This window comes from Anopheles arabiensis, chromosome 3 (genome assembly GCF_016920715.1).
Source record: "Anopheles arabiensis isolate DONGOLA chromosome 3, AaraD3, whole genome shotgun sequence".
Lineage (NCBI taxonomy): Eukaryota > Metazoa > Arthropoda > Insecta > Diptera > Culicidae > Anopheles > Anopheles arabiensis.
Genome location: NC_053518.1, coordinates 34251258 through 34277247, shown reverse-complemented (window position 1 = coordinate 34277247; position 25990 = coordinate 34251258). Strand labels below are relative to the sequence as shown.

At 55.5% G+C, this 25990-nt stretch overlaps 1 protein-coding gene across 2 annotated transcripts in view; it reads left to right on the top strand.

The window, feature by feature from the left end:
• Positions 1–295: 295 nt before the first annotated feature.
• Positions 296–25990, top strand: part of LOC120900085 — a 48797-nt gene continuing 23102 nt past the window's right edge. For both annotated transcript variants that reach the window (XM_040306668.1, XM_040306667.1), the window contains exon 1: positions 296–1471. In XM_040306668.1, the coding sequence (XP_040162602.1) occupies positions 316–1471 (1156 nt within the window). In that variant the 5' untranslated portion in view covers positions 296–315. The remainder of the gene's footprint in view (positions 1472–25990) is intronic.

Here is a 25990-nt window from a genome sequence, read left to right as displayed (position 1 = left end):
GTGTTCCAGCACCGGCGGCAATGCTGTTGATGATGGCGTCACCTTTAGCAAGTGATCAAATGGTGTTTTTGTGTGCGCGTGTGTGTGTTTGTTTCCGTCAAGACGCTTCTCCCCTTTTTCTTGCTGGTGCCTGAATTCGAGGTTATCGATTGGCACGTAACCGGATTGTTACTCGGTATTGATTTTCCTTCCTCTTAATTTCTCCCGTTTTTTCTAGGTAAAGTATGGCTCAACAATGAGGCGCAATGGCACCATCCGATAGCGATGGCACCTGGACAACCGCATCTCGGTGGGCCACCACCGCCTCCGCTCAACATGTCGCTGCCGCCCGGCTCCTCGATGGCACTGCACTCGGTAACGCACCAGCCGTCCCTGTACCTGAACCCGACCAGCCTGATGAGCCTGCGGGACATGATGCTGCAAAGCCCGGCCGGCCTGAGCCTGCTGAACGCGGAGGCCGGCGGACCGCTCGGGCTGCTCAAGCGCAGCATGCTAGAATCCATGCCCTCCAGCTCCTCGCCCTCACCCTTCCCGCTCGGCAGCATCTCCTCCAGCCCGAGCACGACGGCCACCTCCACGTACAGCCTGCCATCGATAATTCCAACGACCGTTGCATCATTATCACAGCAGCAGCAGCAGCAGCAGCAACACAACCTCAACCACCATCACCATCACCACCAGATCAAAAAGGAACGTGACGAATCCGACATCGAGATGGATGGGGACCGGGAGGAGTTGGACGAAACACCGGCCAAACATCGGCGCGCACAGTCGCCCACGTTGCCCGCCGGCCTGCACCGGCCCCAGCTTTCCCTGTCACCGTTTCGCTCATCGCCGCCATCTTCCTACTATCGCACGCAGCAGCAGCAGCAGCCATCGTCGGCCATCGATCAGGCCGGCTTACCGCATCGATCAGCGGCGGCAACCGTCTCCCATCAGCCACATCTCTATCATCACGCTGCCAGCAGCTCGGCGACATCTGCGACGGTAGCCGTCGCCGCCGCCGTCCCGTCACATCAAAGGCATCCGCATCAAAGGGATTCCGCTGAGCGTGAGCTGCATTTAAATGCGAGCATGATGCGAGCGGCGAAAAACGATCGCGACCCGCAGCCGCCACCACCACCGAACCACGGGGATCATCCGTCACAGCTTCCACCGCACCTGCTGCCGCCGCCCGGGTTTGCGAACCGAGCAGCCGAGCTGGAATTGCTTCGTGACGGGGGGCTGGGTCGGACCGGGCCGCCCGATTCCGATGGTGAGCGTGAGGAGGGCAACAGAAGGAAACAGGAGCGAGCTGCTGGGGGCCACGCGGGGTCCAAGCGGGCAAAGGCGGGCAGTGGAGATGAGTTTGAGCTGCATCGTGAGCTGCGCTTCGGTGCAATGGCGTCCAAAGTGGTGGAGCATGACGCGACGAATCATGTGCAATCGCGAAGGAAGGATCCGGCAACGCGCAGCAAGTCATCCTCGCCCGGTAAGTAGCGCATTTCGCATTTTTCGCAAGGTTCGCTTTTCTCGCTCGTTCTCGCATTTTGGAGTGATATTATACCTGCCGCTTTTTAAAAACACGTTCGTTGAAAGGGTCGAAGGGAGAAGAAACATAAAACAGGAACAATATCGAAAACCGATACAAGTATTGTCCTTGTTCTAAGTTCCTCACTTGGAAAGAAGCCGTCGGTAAAAAGCCCTAAAGCCTCATGTTTTGGGGTTATGTCAGCACCAGCTGTCGTCACAATTTATCCGCTCCTAAATCATTCCACACTCCTGCCGAGCTAAAGTCAGCTAGCTACCGAAGGAATGGCAATAAAATGGATGCCGGAAGGTTGCTGGTCTTTTCGGCCTAAACTAATGGCCCCAAGCCAATCTCCACCGTCCTCTTTGGTCACTTTCAAGTACGGAAATAATTTCCTTAAAATTGAGACATTCTTCCTAGTTCCTACCCTAGTGCGCGCTTACACCTTTCCAGCACATGTTTTATTGCATGTGATTTATGTTCTTTTTTTCTGGAGTAAACAACGCCTCACAGTGACACGGTCATTGTCAGCCCAATATGGTAAATGTTTTAGCTTCCCCCCGGGAGGCTTCAAACCCCGACAACCAAAGATATTCCGGCCTCGGACAGGGAAAATGGCGCTTGCGTTTCGGTGGTTGGGCCCACTTACGACGGGAAAATTGGCTTCGAATCAATCACAGCGTAAATCAACCCTTCAAATTCGATTTAGGCTTGACCGTTGGTCGGGATCGATTGTTTACTTCCCCCTTTTGCTGCTGTTGTTGCTGTCGTCCAGTTCGATCCAGAGTGTGTGCTGGATTTGAATTTAAATCGATTTCGTCGTTTTTCCCTTACGTCAATATGCAACCAAGTATTTCCGATTGGGCGTGTGTGGAAAAATGGTTGAAAATAAGAATCCAAACCGTAAAGCGCTTGGTTTTTTTTTTACTTTATCCGAAATTTAATGTCATCGCCAGCCAGTACTTCAAGCCGGTCACGACCCTCCCTGTCCTGGAGATGAGAGGGTTTGCTGATTGTGAGGAATTTCCACCCCAAATCCACCTTCGCATGCCGTGTCAATCGGACCCCGAATTACACTTTTATCGAACCCTGTTCGATTAGCATACAGTTGAGTTTAGCTAATGGTCTTGCCATCCGGTTCGGTGCGACCTGTTTCGAATTTTTGATGAAGCAGCAATACGTTTCTTCGCATATTCTTCCGCCCCGAAACGGTCACTAGAAGGCCTGCAATGTCCTCTACTTAAACTCTTATCACAACCCTAACATATGGACGTGTGTAGGGGTTCCGAATCGGATCCTTTACGTCCTTGCTGCCTGCCTGCCTGCCTGCCTTGGTTCAATAATGAATTATAATTCCATTATTGCATGTAATGAACGGGTAAATTGATAAACTATAAACACGTTGTAAAAAAAACCATTCCACCAATCCCTCCGAGAGGGAATTTCAATCTCACCCCTTTCGTTGGGACAGTCTATTGTAGCGAACAGTTGTCACCCCCTGCACATTCCCGAGCATGACGGCCTGAGAGGAACAGAACCCCTCGACCGAGTTTTTTTTTCTTTCTTCCTTGCTGTAAAAAATGGTCAAATACTCACCCACAACAACAAAAGGGGTAATCCTATGAGCTTAGCACGACCAACAACAACAACAACAGCTAAAAGGGTTATACACCAACCGACACTGCCCCTTCGATACCGGAAAGATTCAGATCCCGGTGGGTGGATTTCCTTTCTTTCTTTCTTTTTCACTTTATCGACATTTCCACAAGGCTGTGCTTTTGAATTCTTTTTACATGCCCCCTCCCTCCCCATCCGGTAAGTTACATTCCAAGCAGAGATTATGTCGTTATGATAACAGCTTCCGGTAGCGTGGACCATTTCAAACTTTTACGAGCGCCAACACAACACACGCGCGCGCGCTCTGTCTGCCTATTTGTCCAGCTCTTTGTTCAGCTCCACGTTGTTGGCGTTTTCGCCCTGCACGCAACGGTTCAGCTTGGTCATGCCGTTGTTGAACTGCTCGGTACGCGTGTTGTACGCCGTTTGGTAGCAGGTTTGCGCCATCGAGGTGATGTAGCTCATCAGATTCGTGCCCTGGCTGATTACGTTCTGCAGGCTGCTGAAGTATGCCGCACTACGCGGCACGTAGTGGGGAAGCTGGAAAAGCAAGCAAACGATTGTTAAACATGGCAAATGGCATTTACAAGTCGCGCGCTACTTACACTCTTCATTAGACAGGTGAATGTTGCCGCGTTGCTTTGTGCAGAGCTAAGACACTTTGACTGAATGTTGCCAAACTCCTGGCTGATCCGCTGCATCGTAGCCCGCCGTACCGAGACGCCGCGCGGGTTTTCCATGTTCGCGTTGAAGATGTCGTCACAGGTTACGATCTCTTGATTCATGTCCTCCATGAAGCGGGGCAGACCTGCCTGCAGTTTGTTCCAGCACTCCTTGCTTCTTCCCGTGCATACACCACTGTTCTTGAACGAACGATCTACCAGGTCGGTGAAACTATTGAAAGATTTCTGTACAAAGTTTTTCAACTGAAATAGCATGTTCACACGGGTGGATTCGAAGAATTGCAATTGCGACGCTACGGACTCATTGATGGCCGCCTGGAATTTTTGGACCACTCCCTCCACCCGTTGCTTGTACGATCCTGATCCTTGAGAAATCTTACTGATGTCTTTCATGAGCTTTCTATAGCTAGGGTAACTCTTACGCGCTGGAGTAGGTGAACTTGAGGAAACATTCAAATGTGGCTTCAATTTCACATACAAATGTTTCAATGCGGGTGGAGGTGGTGAATACTCCATACACTCATCAATGGGTTCTTCAGAAGTGGCTGGAATTTCTGAAGACGTAAATGCCACGTCCTCGGCTGCTGTAGTCTCGGCCTCGTCCTCAGCCGCCGTAGTTTCTGTCTCTTCTTCGGCTGCTGTAGTCTCGTCCTCGGCCGCCGTAGTTTCTGTCTCTTCCTCGGCTGCTGTAGTCTCGGCCTCGTCCTCAGCCGCCGTAGTTTCTGTCTCTGCCTCGGCTACTGTAGTCTCGGCCTCGTCCTCAGCCGCCGTAGATTCTGTCTCTTCCTCGGCTGCTGTAGTCTCGGCCTCGTCCTCAGCCGCCGTAGTTTCTGTCTCTTCCTCGGCTGCTGTAGTCTCGGCCTCGTCCTCAGCCGCCGTAGTTTCTGTCCCTTCCTCGGCTGCTGTAGTCTCGGCCTCGTCCTCAGCCGCCGTAGTTTCTGTCTCTTCCTCGGCTGCTGTAGTCTCGGCCTCGTCCTCAGCCGCCGTAGTTTCTGTCTCTTCCTCGGCTGCTGTAGTCTCGGCCTCGTCCTCAGCCGCCGTAGTTTCTGTCTCTTCCTCGGCTGCTGTAGTCTCGGCCTCGTCCTCAGCCGCCGTAGTTTCTGTCTCTTCCTCGGCTGCTGTAGTCTCGGCCTCGTCCTCAGCCGATGTAGTTTCTGTCTCTTCCTCGGCTGCTGTAGTCTCGGCCTCGTCCTCAGCCGCCGTAGTTTCTGTCTCTTCCTCGGCTGCTGTAGTCTCGGCCTCGTCCTCAGCCGCCGTAGTTTCTGTCTCTTCCTCGGCTGCTGTAGTCTCGGCCTCGTCCTCAGCCGCCGTAGTTTCTGTCTCTTCCTCGGCTGCTGTAGTCTCGGCCTCGTCCTCAGCCGATGTAGTTTCTGTCTCTTCCTCAGCTGCTGTAGTCTCGGCCTCGTCCTCAGCCGCCGTAGTTTCTGTCTCTTCCTCGGCTGCTGTAGTCTCGGCCTCGTCCTCAGCCGCCGTAGTTTCTGTCTCTTCCTCGGCTGCTGTAGTCTCGGCCTCATCCTCAGCCGCCGTAGATTCTGTCTCTTCCTCGGCTGCTGTAGTCTCGGCCTCGTCCTCAGCCGCCGTAGTTTCTGTCTCTTCCTCGGCTGCTGTAGTCTCGGCCTCGTCCTCAGCCGCCGTAGTTTCTGTCTCTTCCTCGGCTGCTGTAGTCTCGGCCTCGTCCTCAGCCGCCGTAGTTTCTGTCTCTTCCTCGGCTGCTGTAGTCTCGGCCTCGTCCTCAGCCGCCGTAGTTTCTGTCTCTTCCTCGGCTGCTGTAGTCTCGGCCTCGTCCTCAGCCGCCGTAGTTTCTGTCTCTTCCTCGGCTGCTGTAGTCTCGGCCTCGTCCTCAGCCGCCGTAGTTTCTGTCTCTTCCTCGGCTGCTGTAGTCTCGGCCTCGTCCTCAGCCGCCGTAGTTTCTGTCTCTTCCTCGGCTGCTGTAGTCTCGGCCTCGTCCTCAGCCGATGTAGTTTCTGTCTCTTCCTCAGCTGCTGTAGTCTCGGCCTCGTCCTCAGCCGCCGTAGTTTCTGTCTCTTCCTCGGCTGCTGTAGTCTCGGCCTCGTCCTCAGCCGCCGTAGTTTCTGTCTCTTCCTCGGCTGCTGTAGTCTCGGCCTCGTCCTCAGCCGCCGTAGTTTCTGTCTCTTCCTCGGCTGCTGTAGTCTCGGCCTCGTCCTCAGCCGCCGTAGTTTCTGTCTCTTCCTCGGCTGCTGTAGTCTCGGCCTCGTCCTCAGCCGCCGTAGTTTCTGTCTCTTCCTCGGCTGCTGTAGTCTCGGCCTCGTCCTCAGCCGATGTAGTTTCTGTCTCTTCCTCGGCTGCTGTAGTCTCGGCCTCGTCCTCAGCCGATGTAGTTTCGGTCTCTTCCTCGGCTGCTGTAATCTCGGCCTCGTCCTCAGCCGCCGTAGATTCTGTCTCTTCCTCGGCTGCTGTAGTCTCGGCCTCGTCCTCAGCCGCCGTAGTTTCTGTCTCTTCCTCGGCTGCTGTAGTCTCGGCCTCGTCCTCAGCCGCCGTAGTTTCTGTCTCTTCCTCGGCTGCTGTAGTCTCGGCCTCGTCCTCAGCCGCCGTAGTTTCTGTCTCTTCCTCGGCTGCTGTAGTCTCGGCCTCGTCCTCAGCCGATGTAGTTTCTGTCTCTTCCTCAGCTGCTGTAGTCTCGGCCTCGTCCTCAGCCGCCGTAGTTTCTGTCTCTTCCTCGGCTGCTGTAGTCTCGGCCTCGTCCTCAGCCGCCGTAGTTTCTGTCCCTTCCTCGGCTGCTGTAGTCTCGGCCTCGTCCTCAGCCGCCGTAGTTTCTGTCTCTTCCTCGGCTGCTGTAGTCTCGGCCTCGTCCTCAGCCGCCGTAGTTTCTGTCTCTTCCTCGGCTGCTGTAGTCTCGGCCTCGTCCTCAGCCGCCGTAGTTTCTGTCTCTTCCTCGGCTGCTGTAGTCTCGGCCTCGTCCTCAGCCGCCGTAGTTTCTGTCTCTTCCTCGGCTGCTGTAGTCTCGGCCTCGTCCTCAGCCGATGTAGTTTCTGTCTCTTCCTCGGCTGCTGTAGTCTCGGCCTCGTCCTCAGCCGATGTAGTTTCGGTCTCTTCCTCGGCTGCTGTAGTCTCGGCCTCGTCCTCAGCCGCCGTAGTTTCTGTCTCTTCCTCGGCTGCTGTAGTCTCGGCCTCGTCCTCAGCCGATGTAGTTTCTGTCTCTTCCTCGGCTGCTGTAGTCTCGGCCTCGTCCTCAGCCGCCGTAGTTTCTGTCTCTTCCTCAGCTGCTGTAGTCTCGGCCTCGTCCTCAGCCGATGTAGTTTCTGTCTCTTCCTCGGCTGTTGTAGTCTCGGCCTCGTCCTCAGCCGATGTAGTTCCTGTCTCTTCCTCGGCTTCTGTAGTCTCAGTCTTGTCCTCAGCCGCCGTAGTTTCTGTCTCTTCCTCGGCTGCTGTAGTCTCGGCCTCGTCCTCAGCCGCCGTAGTTTCTGTCTCTTCCTCGGCTGCTGTAGTCTCGGCCTCGTCCTCAGCCGATGTAGTTTCTGTCTCTTCCTCGGCAGCTGTAGTCTCGGCCTCGCCCTCAGCCGATGTAGTTTCTGTCTCTTCCTCGGCTGCTGTAGTCTCGGCCTCGTCCTCAGCCGCCGTAGTTTCTGTCTCTTCCTCGGCTGCTGTAGTCTCGGCCTCGTCCTCAGCCGCCGTAGTTTCTGTCTCTTCCTCGGCTGCTGTAGTCTCGGCCTCGTCCTCAGCCGATGTAGTTTCTGTCTCTTCGTCGGCTGCTGTAGTCTCGGCCTCGTCCTCAGCCGATGTAGTTTCTGTCTCTTCGTCGGCTGCTGTAGTCTCGGCCTCGTCCTCAGCCGCCGTAGTTTCTGTCTCTTCCTCGGCTGCTGTAGTCTCGGCCTCGTCCTCAGCCGATGTAGTTTCTGTCTCTTCGTCGGCAGCTGTAGTCTCGGCCTCGTCCTCAGCCGATGTAGTTTCTGTCTCTTCCTCAGCTGCTGTAGTCTCGGCCTCGTCCTCAGCCGCCGTAGTTCCTGTCTCTTCCTCGGCTGCTGTAGTCTCGGCCTCGTCCTCAGCCGCCGTAGTTTCTGTCTCTTCCTCGGCTGCTGTAGTCTCAGCCTCATCCTCAGCCGCCGTAGTTTCTGTCTCTTCGTCGGCTGCTGTAGTCTCGGCCTCGTCCTCAGCCGATGTAGTTTCTGTCTCTTCCTCGGCTGCTGTAGTCTCGGCATCGTCCTCAGCCGCCGTAGTTTCTGTCTCTTCCTCGGCTGCTGTAGTCTCGGCCTCGTCCTCAGCCGCCGTAGTTTCTGTCTCTTCCTCGGCTGCTGTAGTCTCGGCCTCGTTCTCAGCCGCCGTAGTTTCTGTCTCTTCCTCGGCTGCTGTAGTCTCGGCCTCGTCCTCAGCCGCCGTAGTTTCTGTCTCTTCCTCGGCTGCTGTAGTCTCGGCCTCGTCCTCAGCCGATGTAGTTTCTGTCTCTTCCTCGGCTGCTGTAGTCTCGGCCTCGTCCTCAGCCGCCGTAGTTTCTGTCTCTTCCTCGGCTGCTGTAGTCTCGGCCTCGTCCTCAGCCGCCGTAGTTTCTGTCTCTTCCTCGGCTGCTGTAGTCTCGGCCTCGTCCTCAGCCGATGTAGTTTCTGTCTCTTCGTCGGCTGCTGTAGTCTCGGCCTCGTCCTCAGCCGATGTAGTTTCTGTCTCTTCGTCGGCTGCTGTAGTCTCGGCCTCGTCCTCAGCCGCCGTAGTTTCTGTCTCTTCGTCGGCTGCTGTAGTCTCGGCCTCGTCCTCAGCCGCCGTAGTTTCTGTCTCTTCCTCGGCTGCTGTAGTCTCGGCCTCGTCCTCAGCCGATGTAGTTTCTGTCTCGTCCTCGGCTGCTGTAGTCTCGGCCTCGTCCTCAGCCGATGTAGTTTCTGTCTCTTCCTCGGCTGCTGTAGTCTCGGCCTCGTCCTCAGCCGCCGTAGATTCTGTCTCTTCCTCGGCTGCTGTAGTCTCGGTTTCGTCCTCAGCCGCCGTAGTTTCTGTCTCTTCCTCGGCTGCTGTAGTCTCGGCCTCAGCCGATGTAGTTTCTGTCTCTTCGTCGGCTGCTGTAGTCTCGGCCTCGTCCTCAGCCGCCGTAGTTTCTGTCTCTTCCTCGGCTGTTGTAGTCTCGGCCTCGTCCTCAGCCGCCGTAGTTTCTGTCTCTTCCTCGGCTGCTGTAGTCTCGGCCTCGTCCTCAGCCGCCGTAGTTTCTGTCTCTTCCTCGGCTGCTGTAGTCTCGGCCTCGTCCTCAGCCGCCGTAGTTTCTGTCTCTTCCTCGGCTGCTGTAGTCTCGGCCTCGTCCTCAGTCGATGTAGTTTCTGTCCCTTTCTCGGCTGCTGTAGTCTCGGCCTCATCCTCAGCCGATGTAGTTTCTGTCTCTTCCTCGGCTGCTGTAGTCTCGGCCTCGTCCTCAGCCGCCGTAGTTTCTGTCTCTTCCTCGGCTGCTGTAGTCTCGGCCTCATCCGCAGCCGATGTAGTTTCTGTCTCGTCCTCGGCTGCTGTAGTCTCGGCTTCGTCCTCAGCCGATGTAGTTTCTGTCTCTTCCTCGGCTGCTGTAGTCTCGGCCTCGTCCTCAGCCGCCGTAGATTCTGTCTCTTCCTCGGCTGCTGTAGTCTCGGCCTCGTCCTCAGCCGCCGTAGTTTCTGTCTCTTCCTCGGCTGCTGTAGTCTCGGCCTCATCCTCAGCCGATGTAGTTTCTGTCTCTTCCTCGGCTGCTGTAGTCTCGGCCTCGTCCTCAGCCGCCGTAGTTTCTGTCTCTTCCTCGGCTGCTGTAGTCTCGGCCTCGTCCTCAGCCGCCGTAGTTTCTGTCTCTTCCTCGGCTGCTGTAGTCTCGGCCTCGTCCTCAGCCGCCGTAGTTTCTGTCTCTTCCTCGGCTGCTGTAGTCTCGGCCTCGTCCTCAGCCGCCGTAGATTCTGTCTCTTCCTCGGCTGCTGTAGTCTCGGCCTCGTCCTCAGCCGCCGTAGTTTCTGTCTCTTCCTCGGCTGCTGTAGTCTCGGCCTCGTCCTCAGCCGCCGTAGTTTCTGTCTCTTCCTCGGCTGCTGTAGTCTCGGCCTCGTCCTCAGCCGCCGTAGTTTCTGTCTCTTCCTCGGCTGCTGTAGTCTCGGCCTCGTCCTCAGCCGCCGTAGTTTCTGTCTCTTCCTCGGCTGCTGTAGTCTCGGCCTCGTCCTCAGCCGCCGTAGTTTCTGTCTCTTCGTCGGCTGCTGTAGTCTCGGCCTCGTCCTCAGCCGATGTAGTTTCTGTCTCTTCCTCGGCTGCTGTAGTCTCGGCCTCGTCCTCAGCCGCCGTAGTTTCTGTCTCTTCCTCGGCTGCTGTAGTCTCGGCTTCGTCCTCAGCCGATGTAGTTTCTGTCTCTTCCTCGGCTGCTGTAGTCTCGGCCTCGTCCTCAGCCGCCGTAGTTTCTGTCTCTTCCTCGGCTGCTGTAGTCTCGGCCTCGTCCTCAGCCGATGTAGTTTCTGTCTCTTCCTCGGCTGCTGTAGTCTCGGCCTCGTCCTCAGCCGATGTAGTTTCTGTCTCTTCCTCGGCTGCTGTAGTCTCGGCTTCGTCCTCAGCCGATGTAGTTTCTGTCTCTTCCTCGGCTGCTGTAGTCTCGGCCTCGTCCTCAGCCGCCGTAGTTTCTGTCTCTTCCTCGGCTGCTGTAGTCTCGGCCTCGTCCTCAGCCGCCGTAGTTTCTGTCTCTTCGTCGGCTGCTGTAGTCTCGGCCTCGTCCTCAGCCGCCGTAGTTTCTGTCTCTTCCTCGGCTGCTGTAGTCTCGGCCTCGTCCTCAGCCGCCGTAGTTTCTGTCTCTTCCTCGGCTGCTGTAGTCTCGGCCTCGTCCTCAGCCGCCGTAGTTTCTGTCTCTTCCTCGGCTGCTGTAGTCTCGGCCTCGTCCTCAGCCGCCGTAGTTTCTGTCTCTTCCTCGGCTGCTGTAGTCTCGGCCTCGTCCTCAGCCGCCGTAGTTTCTGTCTCTTCCTCGGCTGCTGTAGTCTCGGCCTCGTCCTCAGCCGCCGTAGTTTCTGTCTCTTCCTCGGCTGCTGTAGTCTCGGCCTCGTCCTCAGCCGCCGTAGTTTCTGTCTCTTCCTCGGCTGCTGTAGTCTCGGCCTCGTCCTCAGCCGATGTAGTTTCTGTCTCTTCCTCGGCTGGTGCAGTCTCGGCCTTGTCCTCAGCCGCCGTAGTTTCTGTCTCTTCCTCGGCTGCTGTAGTCTCGGCCTCGTCCTCAGCCGATGTAGTTTCTGTCTCTTCCTCGGCTGCTGTAGTCTCGGCCTCGTCCTCAGCCGATGTAGTTTCTGTCTCTTCCTCGGCTGCTGTAGTCTCGGCCTTGTCCTCAGCCGATGTTGTTTCTGTCTCTTCCTCGGCTGCTGTAGTCTCGGCCTCGTCCTCAGCCGCCGTAGTTTCTGTCTCTTCCTCGGCTGCTGTAGTCTCGGCCTCGTCCTCAGCCGCCGTAGTTTCTGTCTCTTCCTCGGCTGCTGTAGTCTCGGCTTCGTCCTCAGCCGATGTAGTTTCTGTCTCTTCCTCGGCTGCTGTAGTCTCGGCCTCGTCCTCAGCCGCCGTAGTTTCTGTCTCTTCCTCGGCTGCTGTAGTCTCGGCCTCGTCCTCAGCCGCCGTAGTTTCTGTCTCTTCCTCGGCTGCTGTAGTCTCGGCCTCGTCCTCAGCCGCCGTAGTTTCTGTCTCTTCCTCGGCTGCTGTAGTCTCGGCCTCGTCCTCAGCCGCCGTAGTTTCTGTCTCTTCCTCGGCTGCTGTAGTCTCGGCCTCGTCCTCAGCCGATGTAGTTTCTGTCTCTTCCTCGGCTGCTGTAGTCTCGGCTTCGTCCTCAGCCGATGTAGTTTCTGTCTCTTCCTCGGCTGCTGTAGTCTCGGCCTCGTCCTCAGCCGCCGTAGTTTCTGTCTCTTCCTCGACTGCTGTAGTCTCGGCCTCGTCCTCAGCCGATGTAGTTTCTGTCTCTTCCTCGGCTGCTGTAGTCTCGGCCTCGTCCTCAGCCGCCGTAGTTTCTGTCTCTTCCTCGGCTGCTGTAGTCTCGGCCTCGTCCTCAGCCGCCGTAGTTTCTGTCTCTTCCTCGGCTGCTGTAGTCTCGGCCTCGTCCTCAGCCGATGTAGTTTCTGTCTCTTCCTCGGCTGGTGCAGTCTCGGCCTTGTCCTCAGCCGCCGTAGTTTCTGTCTCTTCCTCGGCTGCTGTAGTCTCGGCCTCGTCCTCAGCCGATGTAGTTTCTGTCTCTTCCTCGGCTGCTGTAGTCTCGGCCTCGTCCTCAGCCGCCGTAGTTTCTGTCTCTTCCTCGGCTGCTGTAGTCTCGGCCTTGTCCTCAGCCGATGTTGTTTCTGTCTCTTCCTCGGCTGCTGTAGTCTCGGCCTCGTCCTCAGCCGCCGTAGTTTCTGTCTCTTCCTCGGCTGCTGTAGTCTCGGCCTCGTCCTCAGCCGCCGTAGTTTCTGTCTCTTCCTCAGCTGCTGTAGTCTCGGCCTCGTCCTCAGCCGCCGTAGTTTCTGTCTCTTCCTCGGCTGCTGTAGTCTCGGCCTCGTCCTCAGCCGCCGTAGTTTCTGTCCCTTCCTCGGCTGCTGTAGTCTCGGCCTCGTCCTCAGCCGCCGTAGTTTCTGTCTCTTCCTCGGCTGCTGTAGTCTCGGCCTCGTCCTCAGCCGCCGTAGTTTCTGTCTCTTCCTCGGCTGCTGTAGTCTCGGCCTCGTCCTCAGCCGCCGTAGTTTCTGTCTCTTCCTCGGCTGCTGTAGTCTCGGCCTCGTCCTCAGCCGCCGTAGTTTCTGTCTCTTCCTCGGCTGCTGTAGTCTCGGCTTCGTCCTCAGCCGATGTAGTTTCTGTCTCTTCCTCGGCTGCTGTAGTCTCGGCCTCGTCCTCAGCCGCCGTAGTTTCTGTCTCTTCCTCGACTGCTGTAGTCTCGGCCTCGTCCTCAGCCGATGTAGTTTCTGTCTCTTCCTCGGCTGCTGTAGTCTCGGCCTCGTCCTCAGCCGCCGTAGTTTCTGTCTCTTCCTCGGCTGCTGTAGTCTCGGCCTCGTCCTCAGCCGCCGTAGTTTCTGTCTCTTCCTCGGCTGCTGTAGTCTCGGCCTCGTCCTCAGCCGCCGTAGTTTCTGTCTCTTCCTCGGCTGCTGTAGTCTCGGTCTCGTCCTCAGCCGCCGTAGTTTCTGTCTCTTCCTCGGCTGCTGTAGTCTCGGCCTCGTCCTCAGCCGCCGTAGTTTCTGTCTCTTCCTCGGCTGCTGTAGTCTCGGCCTCGTCCTCAGCCGCCGTAGTTTCTGTCTCGTCCTCGGCTGCTGTAGTCTCGGCCTCGTCCTCAGCCGATGTAGTTTCTGTCTCTTCCTCGGCTGCTGTAGTCTCGGCCTCGTTCTCAGCCGCCGTAGTTTCTGTCTCTTCCTCGGCTGCTGTAGTCTCGGCCTCGTCCTTAGCCGCTGTAGTTTCTGTCTTTTCCTCGGCTGCTGTAGTCTTGTCCTCGTCCTCAGCCGCCGTAGTTTCTGTCTCTTCCTCGGCTGCTGTAGTCTCGGCCTCGTCCTCAGCCGCCGTAGTTTCTGTCTCTTCCTCGGCTGCTGTAGTCTCGGCCTCGTCCTCAGCCGCCGTAGTTTCTGTCTCTTCCTCGGCTGCTGTAGTCTCGGCCTCGTCCTCAGCCGCCGTAGTTTCTGTCTCTTCCTCGGCTGCTGTAGTCTCGGCCTCGTCCTCAGCCGCCGTAGTTTCTGTCTCTTCCTCGGCTGCTGTAGTCTCGGCCTCGTCCTCAGCCGATGTAGTTTCTGTCTCTTCCTCGGCTGCTGTAGTCTCGGCATCGTCCTCAGCCGCCGTAGTTTCTGTCTCTTCCTCGGCTGCTGTAGTCTCGGCCTCGTCCTCAGCCGCCGTAGTTTCTGTCTCTTCCTCGGCTGCTGTAGTCTCGGCCTCGTCCTCAGCCGATGTAGTTTCTGTCTCTTCCTCGGCTGCTGTAGTCTCGGCCTCGTCCTCAGCCGCCGTAGTTTCTGTCTCTTCCTCGGCTGCTGTAGTCTCGGCCTCGTCCTCAGCCGCCGTAGTTTCTGTCTCTTCCTCGGCTGCTGTAGTCTCGGTCTCGTCCTCAGCCGATGTAGTTTCTGTCTCTTCCTCGGCTGCTGTAGTCTCGGCCTCGTCCTCAGCCGCCGTAGTTTCTGTTCTTCCTCGGCTGCTGTAGTCTCGGCCTCGTCCTCAGCCGATGTAGTTTCTGTCTCTTCCTCGGCTGCTGTAGTCTCGGCCTCGTCCTCAGCCGATGTAGTTTCTGTCTCTTCCTCGGCTGCTGTAGTCTCGGCCTCGTCCTCAGCCGCCGTAGTTTCTGTCTCTTCCTCGGCTGCTGTAGTCTCGGCCTCGTCCTCAGCCGCCGTAGTTTCTGTCTCTTCCTCGGTTGCTGTAGTCTCGGCCTCGTCCTCAGCCGCCGTAGTTTCTGTCTCTTCCTCGGCTGCTGTAGTCTCGGCCTCGTCCTCAGCCGCCGTAGTTTCTGTCTCTTCCTCGGCTGCTGTAGTCTCGGCCTCGTCCTCAACCGCCGTAGTTTCTGTCTCTTGCTCGGCTGCTGTTGTCTCGGCCTCGTCCTCAGCCGATGTAGTTTTGTCGCTTCCTCGACTGCTGTAGTCTCGGCCTCGTCCTCAGCCGCCGTAGTTTCTGTCTCTTCCTCGGCTGCTGTAGTCTCGGCCTCGTCCTCAGCCGCCGAAGTTTCTGTCTCTTCCTCGGCTGCTGTAGTCTCGGCCTCGTCCTCAGCCGATGTAGTTTCTGTCTCTTCCTCGGCTGCTGTAGTCTCGGCCTCGTCCTCAGCCGCCGTAGTTTCTGTCTCTTCCTCGGCTGCTGTAGTCTCGGCCTCGTCCTCAGCCGCCGTAGTTTCTGTCTCTTCCTCGGCTGCTGTAGTCTCGGCCTCGTCCTCAGCCGCCGTAGTTTCTGTCTCTTCCTCGGCTGCTGTAGTCTCGGCCTCGTCCTCAGCCGCCGTAGTTTCTGTCTCTTCCTCGGCTGCTGTAGTCTCGGCCTCGTCCTCAGCCGCCGTAGTTTCTGTCTCTTCCTCGGCTGCTGTAGTCTCGGCCTCGTCCTCAGCCGCCGTAGTTTCTGTTTCTTCCTCGGCTGCTGTAGTCTCGGCCTCGTCCTCAGCCGATGTAGTTTCTGTCTCTTCCTCGGCTGCTGTAGTCTCGGCCTCGTCCTCAGCCGATGTAGTTTCTGTGTCTTCCTCGGCTGCTGTAGTCTCGGCCTCGTCCTCAGCCGCCGTAGTTTCTGTCTCTTCCTCGGCTGCTGTAGTCTCGGCCTCGTCCTCAGCCGCCGTAGTTTCTGTCTCTTCCTCGGCTGCTGTAGTCTCGGCCTCGTCCTCAGCCGCCGTAGTTTCTGTCTCTTCCTCGGCTGCTGTAGTCTCGGCCTCGTCCTCAGCCGCCGTAGTTTCTGTCTCTTCCTCGGCTGTTGTAGTCTCGGCCTCGTCCTCAGCCGCCGTAGTTTCTGTCTCTTGCTCGGCTGCTGTTGTCTCGGCCTCGTCCTCAGCCGATGTAGTTTTGTCGCTTCCTCGACTGCTGTAGTCTCGGCCTCGTCCTCAGCCGCCGTAGTTTCTGTCTCTTCCTCGGCTGCTGTAGTCTCGGCCTCGTCCTCAGCCGCCGAAGTTTCTGTCTCTTCCTCGGCTGCTGTAGTCTCGGCCTCGTCCTCAGCCGATGTAGTTTCTGTCTCTTCCTCGGCTGCTGTAGTCTCGGCCTCGTCCTCAGCCGCCGTAGTTTCTGTCTCTTCCTCGGCTGCTGTAGTCTCGGCCTCGTCCTCAGCCGCCGTAGTTTCTGTCTCTTCCTCGGCTGCTGTAGTCTCGGCCTCGTCCTCAGCCGCCGTAGTTTCTGTCTCTTCCTCGGCTGCTGTAGTCTCGGCCTCGTCCTCAGCCGATGTAGTTTCTGTCTCTTCCTCGGCTGCTGTAGTCTCGGCCTCGTCCTCAGCCGATGTAGTTTCTGTCTCTTCCTCGGCTGCTGTAGTCTCGGCCTCGTCCTCAGCCGCCGTAGTTTCTGTCTCTTCCTCGGCTGCTGTAGTCTCGGCCTCGTCCTCAGCCGCCGTAGATTCTGTCTCTTCCTCGGCTGCTGTAGTCTCGGCCTCGTCCTCAGCCGCCGTAGTTTCTGTCTCTTCCTCGGCTGCTGTAGTCTCGGCCTCGTCCTCAGCCGCCGTAGTTTCTGTCTCTTCCTCGGCTGCTGTAGTCTCGGCCTCGTCCTCAGCCGATGTAGTTTCTGTCTCTTCCTCGGCTGCTGTAGTCTCGGCCTCGTCCTCAGCCGCCGTAGTTTCTGTCTCTTCCTCGGCTGCTGTAGTCTCGGCCTCGTCCTCAGCCGCCGTAGTTTCTGTCTCTTCCTCGGCTGCTGTAGTCTCGGCCTCGTCCTCAGCCGCCGTAGATTCTGTCTCTTCCTCGGCTGCTGTAGTCTCGGCCTCGTCCTCAGCCGCCGAAGTTTCTGTCTCTTCCTCGGCTGCTGTAGTCTCGGCCTCGTCCTCAGCCGATGTAGTTTCTGTCTCTTCCTCGGCTGCTGTAGTCTCGGCCTCGTCCTCAGCCGCCGTAGTTTCTGTCTCTTCCTCGGCTGCTGTAGTCTCGGCCTCGTCCTCAGCCGATGTAGTTTCTGTCTCTTCCTCGGCTGCTGTAGTCTCGGCCTCGTCCTCAGCCGATGTAGTTTCTGTCTCTTCCTCGGCTGCTGTAGTCTCGGCCTCGTCCTCAGCCGATGTAGTTTCTGTCTCTTCCTCGGCTGCTGTAGTCTCGGCCTCGTCCTCAGCCGCCGTAGTTTCTGTTTCTTCCTCGGCTGCTGTAGTCTCGGCCTCGTCCTCAGCCGATGTAGTTTCTGTCTCTTCCTCGGCTGCTGTAGTCTCGGCCTCGTCCTCAGCCGCCGTAGTTTCTGTCTCTTCCTCGGCTGCTGTAGTCTCGGCCTCGTCCTCAGCCGATGTAGTTTCTGTCTCTTCCTCGGCTGCTGTAGTCTCGGCCTCGTCCTCAGCCGCCGTAGTTTCTGTCTCTTCCTCGGCTGCTGTAGTCTCGGCCTCGTCCTCAGCCGCCGTAGTTTCTGTCTCTTCCTCGGCTGCTGTAGTCTCGGCCTCGTCCTCAGCCGATGTAGTTTCTGTCTCTTCCTCGGCTGCTGTAGTCTCGGCCTCGTCCTCAGCCGCCGTAGTTTCTGTTTCTTCCTCGGCTGCTGTAGTCTCGGCCTCGTCCTCAGCCGATGTAGTTTCTGTCTCTTCCTCGGCTGCTGTAGTCTCGGCCTCGTCCTCAGCCGATGTAGTTTCTGTCTCTTCCTCGGCTGCTGTAGTCTCGGCCTCGTCCTCAGCCGCCGTAGTTTCTGTCTCTTCCTCGGCTGCTGTAGTCTCGGCCTCGTCCTCAGCCGCCGTAGTTTCTGTCTCTTCCTCGGTTGCTGTAGTCTCGGCCTCGTCCTCAGCCGCCGTAGTTTCTGTCTCTTCCTCGGCTGCTGTAGTCTCGGCCTCGTCCTCAGCCGCCGTAGTTTCTGTCTCTTCCTCGGCTGCTGTAGTCTCGGCCTCGTCCTCAGCCGCCGTAGTTTCTGTCTCTTGCTCGGCTGCTGTTGTCTCGGCCTCGTCCTCAGCCGATGTAGTTTTTGTCGCTTCCTCGACTGCTGTAGTCTCGGCCTCGTCCTCAGCCGCCGTAGTTTCTGTCTCTTCCTCGGCTGCTGTAGTCTCGGCCTCGTCCTCAGCCGCCGAAGTTTCTGTCTCTTCCTCGGCTGCTGTAGTCTCGGCCTCGTCCTCAGCCGATGTAGTTTCTGTCTCTTCCTCGGCTGCTGTAGTCTCGGCCTCGTCCTCAGCCGCCGTAGTTTCTGTCTCTTCCTCGGCTGCTGTAGTCTCGGCCTCGTCCTCAGCCGCCGTAGTTTCTGTCTCTTCCTCGGCTGCTGTAGTCTCGGCCTCGTCCTCAGCCGCCGTAGTTTCTGTCTCTTCCTCGGCTGCTGTAGTCTCGGCCTCGTCCTCAGCCGATGTAGTTTCTGTCTTCCTCGGCTGCTGTAGTCTCGGCCTCGTCCTCAGCCGATGTAGTTTCTGTCTCTTCCTCGGCTGCTGTAGTCTCGGCCTCGTCCTCAGCCGCCGTAGTTTCTGTTTCTTCCTCGGCTGCTGTAGTCTCGGCCTCGTCCTCAGCCGCCGTAGTTTCTGTCTCTTCCTCGGCTGCTGTAGTCTCTGCCTCGTCCTCAGCCGCCGTAGTTTCTGTCTCTTCCTCGGCTGCTGTAGTCTCGGCCTCGTCCTCAGCCGCCGTAGTTTCTGTCTCTTCCTCGGCTGCTGTAGTCTCGGCCTCGTCCTCAGCCGCCGTAGTTTCTGTCTCTTCCTCGGCTGCTGTAGTCTCGGCCTCGTCCTCAGCCGCCGTAGTTTCTGTCTCTTCCTCGGCTGCTGTAGTCTCGGCCTCGTCCTCAGCCGCCGTAGTTTCTGTCTCTTCCTCGGCTGCTGTAGTCTCGGCCTCGTCCTCAGCCGATGTAGTTTCTGTCTCTTCCTCGGCTGCTGTAGTCTCGCCCTCTTCCTCAGCCGATGTAGTTTCTGTCTCTTCCTCGGCTGCTGTAGTCTCGGCCTCGTCCTCAGCCGATGTAGTTTCTGTCTCTTCCTCGGCTGCTGTAGTCTCGGCCTCGTCCTCAGCCGCCGTAGTTTCTGTCTCTTCCTCGGCTGCTGTAGTCTCGGCCTCGTCCTCAGCCGCCGTAGTTTCTATCTCTTCCTCGGCTGCTGTAGTCTCGGCCTCGTCCTCAGCCGCCGTAGTTTCTGTCTCTTCCTCGGCTGCTGTAGTCTCGGCCTCGTCCTCAGCCGCCGTAGTTTCTGTCTCTTCCTCGGCTGCTGTAGTCTCGGCCTCGTCCTCAGCCGCCGTAGTTTCTGTCTCTTCCTCGGCTGCTGTAGTCTCGGCCTCGTCCTCAGCCGCCGTAGTTTCTGTCTCTTCCTCGGCTGCTGTAGTCTCGGCCTCGTCCTCAGCCGCCGTAGTTTCTGTCTCTTCCTCGGCTGCTGTAGTCTCGGCCTCTCGTCCTCAGCCTGTAATTTCTGTCTCTTCCTCGGCTGCTGTAGTCTCGGCCTCGTCCTCAGCCGCCGTAGTTTCTGTCTCTTCCTCGGCTGCTGTAGTCTCGGCCTCGTCCTCAGCCGATGTAGTTTCTGTCTCTTCCTCGGCTGCTGTAGTCTCGGCCTCGTCCCCAGCCGATGTAGTTTCTGTCTCTTCCTCGGCTGCTGTTGTCTCGGCCTCGTCCTCAGCCGATGTAGTTTCTGTCTCGTCCTCGGCTGCTGTAGTCTCGGCTTCGTCCTCAGCCGCCGTAGTTTCTGTCTCTTCCTCGGCTGCTGTTGTCTCGGCCTCGTCCTCAGCCGATGTAGTTTCTGTCTCTTCCTCGGCTGCTGTAGTCTCGGCCTCGTCCTCAGCCGCCGTAGTTTCTGTCTCTTCCTCGGCTGCTGTAGTCTCGGCCTCGTCCTCAGCCGCCGTAGTTTCTGTCTCTTCCTCGGCTGCTGTAGTCTCGGCCTTGTCCTCAGCCGCCGTAGTTTCTGTCTCTTCCTCGGCTGCTGTAGTCTCGGCCTCGTCCTCAGCCGCCGTAGTTTCTGTCTCTTCCTCGGCTGCTGTAGTCTCGGCCTCGTCCTCAGCCGATGTAGTTTCTGTCTCTTCCTCGGCTGCTGTAGTCTCGGCCTCGTCCTCAGCCGCCGTAGTTTCTGTCTCTTCCTCGGCTGCTGTAGTCTCGGCCTCGTCCTCAGCCGATGTAGTTTCTGTCTCTTCCTCGGCTGCTGTAGTCTCGGCCTCGTCCTCAGCCGCCGTAGTTTCTGTCTCTTCCTCGGCTGCTGTAGTCACGGCCTCGTCCTCAGCCGATGTAGTTTCTGTCTCTTCCTCGGCTGCTGTAGTCTCGGCCTTGTCCTCAGCCGCCGTAGTTTCTGTCTCTTCCTCGGCTGCTGTAGTCTCGGCCTCGTCCTCAGCCGATGTAGTTTCTGTCTCTTCCTCGACTGCTGTAGTCTCGGCCTCGTCCTCAGCCGACGTAGTTTCTGTCTCTTCCTCGGCTGCTGTAGTCTCGGCCTCGTCCTCAGCCGATGTAGTTTCTGTCTCTTCCTCGGCTGCTGTAGTCTCGGCCTCGTCCTCAGCCGATGTAGTTTCTGTCTCTTCCTCGGCTGCTGTAGTCTCGGCCTCGTCCTCAGCCGCCGTAGTTTCAGTCTCTTCCTCGGCTGCTGTAGTCTCGGCCTCGTCCTCAGCCGATGTAGTTTCTGTCTCTTCCTCGGCTGCTGTAGTCTCGGCCTCGTCCTCAGCCGCCGTAGTTTCTGTCTCTTCCTCGGCTGCTGTAGTCTCGGCCTCGTCCTCAGCCGCCGTAGTTTCTGTCTCTTCCTCGGCTGCTATATTCTCGGCCTCGTTCTCAGCCTCCGTAGTTTCTGTCTCTTCCTCGGCTGCTGTAGTCTCGGCCTCGTCCTCAGCCGCCGTAGTTTCTGTCTCTTCCTCGGCTGCTGTAGTCTCGACCTCATCTTCAGCTGTCGTGGTTTCTCTTTCTTCCACCGGCACTGATGTTGTTGTTTGTTGTTCATCATTATTTGAACTTGCGTCGTTTGTTTGATCGATGTTTGCATCAACGGTTGTTTGCTGTGAGTCTATTGATTCAGTTGTTGTTTCGGTTGAGACCGTTGTGGTTGATGGGAAGATATAATCCTTTATCTTATTGATGATGTTGGGTATCAGATTCTTCGTTGCACTTTCCATCACTTTTTCATCCACGGGAAACAATTTTCTTATAAGCTCCGTTAGTTTAAACGACACACCATTGCGCATTTCATCTTTTATGCCCGCGTTGACACTCGCTAACACCTATTTTGAACGATACAACAAAACACTTTAGCTCATTACGATCACTTATTCCTGATACACACACACACACACACATTGCTGCCTTTTCACATTCACATTTCTCTCTGCTCAACTTACCATCAACGTTATCATCACTTTGCACAAAACATCACCACTTAACTTTTCCATGATTTAACCCACTTTGCGTAGTTCAACTTACCCGGGACACAAGTACTGTAACGCTCGTTACGCTGAATCGCCGCTTTTATAGTACTGCACTAGAAAGCACACCTAGTTAGCACAGCTGCATTGTTCTGTAACGTGCCAGTGCGATTGTTGATCTTTAGTCGTTCTTTATTGACTGCAGCGACTCAGGTTGAACAGACAAGCGTTTGAACACCTGGTACAAATCAAACAAAATTTGCATCATACACCCAGCAACGGGACTGCTAAATCTCCGTTCAATCGTACACTGGAACTAGACCGTTCTTTCACAATATGAGTGCTCTTTGCTCATGCATAGTAAATGAACAGAGCGTGTGTGTTACAATTGTGCTGCTTCGCAAAGATAATATTAGCACAGAAAATCTGTCAACATCGTGTCGTGTTCCGCGTTCAAGACGCGGCTTACTTGTTTCGTTAGGAATCGTAGATGAAATATTGAATGAAACGTAATATCCAGGTGGAAATAAAAAGTGTCACTTTGCTCCAGAAGAATCGTTTGCATTTTATTTATCTTAAATATTGCATTGATAAACTGCAAATGAGGTTAAGTTAATTTAAATTAGAGAATAACCCTCGAGAATATAGTCCTCGCAACATTACATACTGTAAACCACACCCGTGCCACAATTTTGCCACCACCGTCTCAAAGTGGATGATATATTTCTTAATTGAGGGCGAACATAAAGATGACCCATCCGCACCATCCACTCGTGTCCTTTTTGCTCGTAACCGTCCTCCTTTTGCTGTGACGGCTGAGCACGTTCCTTAAGCATAATAAATTGTATCGATTTTTCTCCACGAAGGTCCTCCGGGGTGATACGAGCATTATGAGCAGCCATAATCAAAGAAACGCTTCAGCCGACGGTACGGTAAGGAAGGCAAGCAAGGCAGGGAAAAATTGAAACACGGCTGTGTGGCAGGCGAAGAAACGGAGCTGAAGATGAGCATAATAGAGCAATATTTTAACGGCAAGAGGACCATGAATATTATCACCTACCGTACCGCGGGCAGAGATCATCTGCCGGCAAAACGGCATGGTTCGCTCTATGGCCGCTCTCTGTCTCATTAGGACGCAGAATTGGGATCGCTTGTCTGTGCATTCGTTATGCGAGAGCCCGTTGCGATGCGGTGTCGTCCTTACATGCTCGCTCTATCTGCCGAGCGGCAAATGGCCATGGTTCCCGGGACATCTGTGCAAAAGCGTCCGTGGTGTGGCTCGAGCACGGGCCAAAGGATGTTCGACCATCGGTGCATCAGTGCGAGGGAGGACACAAGCACAACACACACACGCACACTTTCTCCTTTGTGACTCCTTTTTTCTTCAGCGAGTCCGATGCGAGACGCACACACGGTGATTGCAGTGATTGCAATAACCCCCAGTCCGTGTGCGAGGGTGTTCAAGTGTGCCGTGCGTCGAGACCATCGGGGCAAGGTGAGAACATCCAGCCGGGCAGAGAACAAAAAGTATGCTGCTGTGAGTTCCGCACCCTCGCGCAAGGGGCGCCTTTTACATGGCACGTTGCTGCTGTTCCTCTGCCCGGGGTTGGACAAGGGTCAAGCGTGTTTATTTATTGAATGAGAGAAACAACATCTGCACGGCAATTTAATATGCACATCGGAGAAGCAGCAGCAATAGCAGGCGGCTGGCTAGCGATGCTCATCACCCACAACAATGCCGGTCAATCCCCGGGACAAGACAATGGACAGACACGGACAACCGGATCGGTCGCAAACCAACCAACCCCTTACGGACCTTACCTGGCCGTGTGCCCGTTACCCGCCACGCGTGGTCATTAAACTGAATGTCGCACTTTTCAGGCTAAATGATTGGGAAACAATATCGGTAATATTTTTCAGCACCCATCGAACAATCGGTCTATCAGCGTCCAGGGGTTAAAGCTCATGGTTCACCCACGAACCACCCTGGGTCGTCGGATTTTTTTTTTGGCTCGTGACACACACGCATGGGTCAATGATGTGGTGTCCCACTATAAAAGGTGAACTCAATTTTAGGCCCACGTCACCCAGAAATGGTCCTCAGAAAGAGAATGAGGGGTTGCTTCACCAGAGGGGATGAAGATGCTTTACAGTCTACAGTTAACGATCGAAATCAATGAAAGGCATCAGCAAAAGGTTTTAAATTTCCTTCCCCAAAGCTGTTGACTTTCATTGAACAACTTCTAAAGGACCGTTTTTGTGCATCATCCCGCACATGGAAAAATGGTTTAAATTTGATTGCTTACACTCTGGTGCGCGCAAAAGAAAATCAATGAATTTTTCCAACCCCAAGGACATTACACGCCTCAGCCGGACAGCCGTGCTTGTGATGGACAAAAGCGTTTAAGCGGACTGTAAAACGAGTTACCAGAAGGAAGAACGGAAAAAAGCGGTACAACTGATAATGGAACCCAAACACACGAGCCCCGAGAGTGAGATGTTTTCCGACAAGATCAAAGGCAGAATACAGTCACTTTACACCCTTCCCGGTTGCGAGAAGAGCGAACGGGTAAGGGTAACCGTTCCAGGGGAAACCTGTGGGCCGCCGGTTCAATTCAATCACCAAACCACGTGCGCGCACCGTGCGTATGGTGGCGTAAGGAAGAGACACTTCCCCCCCCCCCCAGCCGCTCTGTAATGTATGTTGGTGTTGCATAGAAATGGAAAAATCTAAAGCGTCCTCTCTTCCTCCTGTAAGTGCAGTTCGAGTCAAAAAACGCGTTCGCAGGACCCTGGCGGGGTTTTGATTGATATTTGTACAAAATTGATTGTACCGAAGAAGGTGGTTCAGGAAATGGGCTCACTCTGCTTTCTGCATGATTTTGTTTGATTTTCTCTTTTCTTGCTGAAGAAACAACGGCACCGAGCAACAACAAAAACAAGCGGCCAAACGAATTCAAATTCATCCTTTCGAGCGGACGAAACCGGCACCCTTTTTTGTGTATGTGCCGCCCACCGGCAGCCGGTTTTTTTCTGTTTCTTCACTCAATCCTTCCCAGCTTCCCAAACGCAAAACTGGTTGTTACATCTCTTTTTTTTTGTTTTTTGCTCGGGTTACCCAGAGCTTTGCACTTTGCCGACCCGAACCATGGCATGGCGGCCATTCAGGAATGGAACATCCTTTTTTAACTCCTTTTGGTTTCTCCTGCCACGTCCGTTGTGTCGTCGCCGCCACTTCGATGATACGCCACCCGGTGCTTGATGGTCAATTTTATGTTTATTTCTGCTGACCTCCGAAAAGAGGCATCCTTCCAAAGGCCAGGTTTGTGTGTTTGTATGTGTGTGTGTGTACTTGCAGCGGCCGGTACACACGGTGGAATATTTATTAGATGCTAAAAATTGTATTATAATGTGAGGTAAGCGAAAGCGGCCCATCATGAAAGACGGCCCTTGGACGGCGGGATTGATGCCTGTACCGTTGTTGGTGGATGACCGTTGACAGGGACTGTTTTGCCTTTTTCCTTCTTTTTTGATTTTTTTAGCTTTGGCTACGTGCGCCCATCGTCGATATATGTATTTAATTTTGCAAATATTTACATTTTTCAAACCCTGGGCCATGGGCGTGCGTTCCCGGGCTTCCGGCGTCCGGTTTTGGGAAGCAAAAGGGCCAAGCGCAATGATAATAATAATCATAATCATCCTGCCCTGGTTGGGGAGTCGGTTTTTGTTTGTTTCTGTTGCTGTTGTTGTGCCAAACAGGGCTGGGAAGAATATTAATGCCCGGCAGAAGGGCTTCTCGGCGAACGAGCGCGACCCACCATTTCACCGATTCCGGCGGTGGAGGTGGAGCCTGGCTACAAAGGAATATCATTAAAATTAATTGATGGTATCTGAAGCATGGGATTATGTTGCCCGCTCTCTCTCTCTCTCTCTCTCTCACACACACACACACACACTCGCTTTTTGCCCAAGAACGGCACCGGGCGCGCTGCTTTCGTTTGCATACAAATAATGTATAATCAATCGATAATCCCAGGCTTACCAGGCACACTTGCAAACTAATTTGAGCAAACTCTCTGGGCTCGAGCAAACGCAACGCGAACGCCGCCACTCGACCGTGGGGCAATGGATCGGGCTCGCAGCAGTGTGTCGCGTGTAGCATATTTTGCCTCGGCTGCCTTTTGCTGCACTTTGCCCAAGCTTTTCCCATGAATATTCTAATTCACGCCGTTGCTACACGACTGCGAGTGCGTCTGCTGTGTGGGCCTGCGTTGATTATCGATTGGCTCTCAGCGCGAAGTGGACAGATGTGCAGAATAGATGGGTCTTTCTGTGTCTGTCGGTAAAGATGGCACGAAGCAGTCCCAACCCAAGTATGCTTACACATTTACACACAGCCGGGCGCCACAGCCCGATGGCTAATCGTATGCAAAAAGCACACGGCCCCGAGGAGAAGAGAGCGCAAATTTAATTAATTCCTCCCCTTTTGCTGTGTATGCCTAACGCGATGTGTATTTAGCGATTTGTGCCTAACCAGCAAAACAAAGCAGGCCGAGAAGGAGGAGGAGGAGGATTTCTCCATTCGAAGCGCCATTTAATGGACAGTCGTCGGGCAGGACAGGAGATATAGAGGAAGGGTGGCAGGGAACGGTTCGGCCCTCTTCGATTCGATTGCTTCGAGCAAGAAGCAATCAATAGCAATTCAGCTTACTGCGTTATTATGTATGCGCCCAGGGAGAAAGCGAATATTGTCATTACGGCCATGATTTATTGTACTCGTGTGCGGCTCTTTGGTGGGATTGCCGGGCGACTGTGTGGACCATGCAGAGCATTGTTGGATTGTTGGAATGGTGGAATTTGCATTCGTGTTGGAGAGCTCGAGCTCGTGCACGCGAAGAAGTATTTTTCTTATACGAATTACGAACCGAGTGTACGAGAATACAGACATTGAACTGTCGAATTTTTCCAACGAAATTGAACAAAAACAAATTGGCTCTCTAAATACTACCCGCTCTCTCCTGGCACAAGAGTTCATCAAACTTTCACCAGCACGAATCCATCCAACCCATCCGATGCCAATTTTATGTAAATGAAGACACATGACCGAACACAAACGAGGCGAAAAACCTCCTCCGCCAAACAATTCCCTTTCTGTCGGACTCGCTAGGGTTGGGATGGGGGAAACGCTCGGCAAACTAGACTCACACAGAAACCAACCCAACCCAGCGGTGGAGGAGTAGCACGAGGGTTGCGGTCCTTTCAATCGCATGCACAATTGCTATAAATTGATTCGGACTTGCTGGGAAGCTGGAGCTGGAAGCGCCAATCCACCGGACAACACCCGGAGAAAGGCAAAGCAAATGGAAGAAGAAAGAAAAAAGGGTCGCCGGCGTGTTGCGGTCGTCCCCGTGCATCCGGTCCGTAGAGTAGAAGTCCGTGCATGTGTGTGTTTGTGTG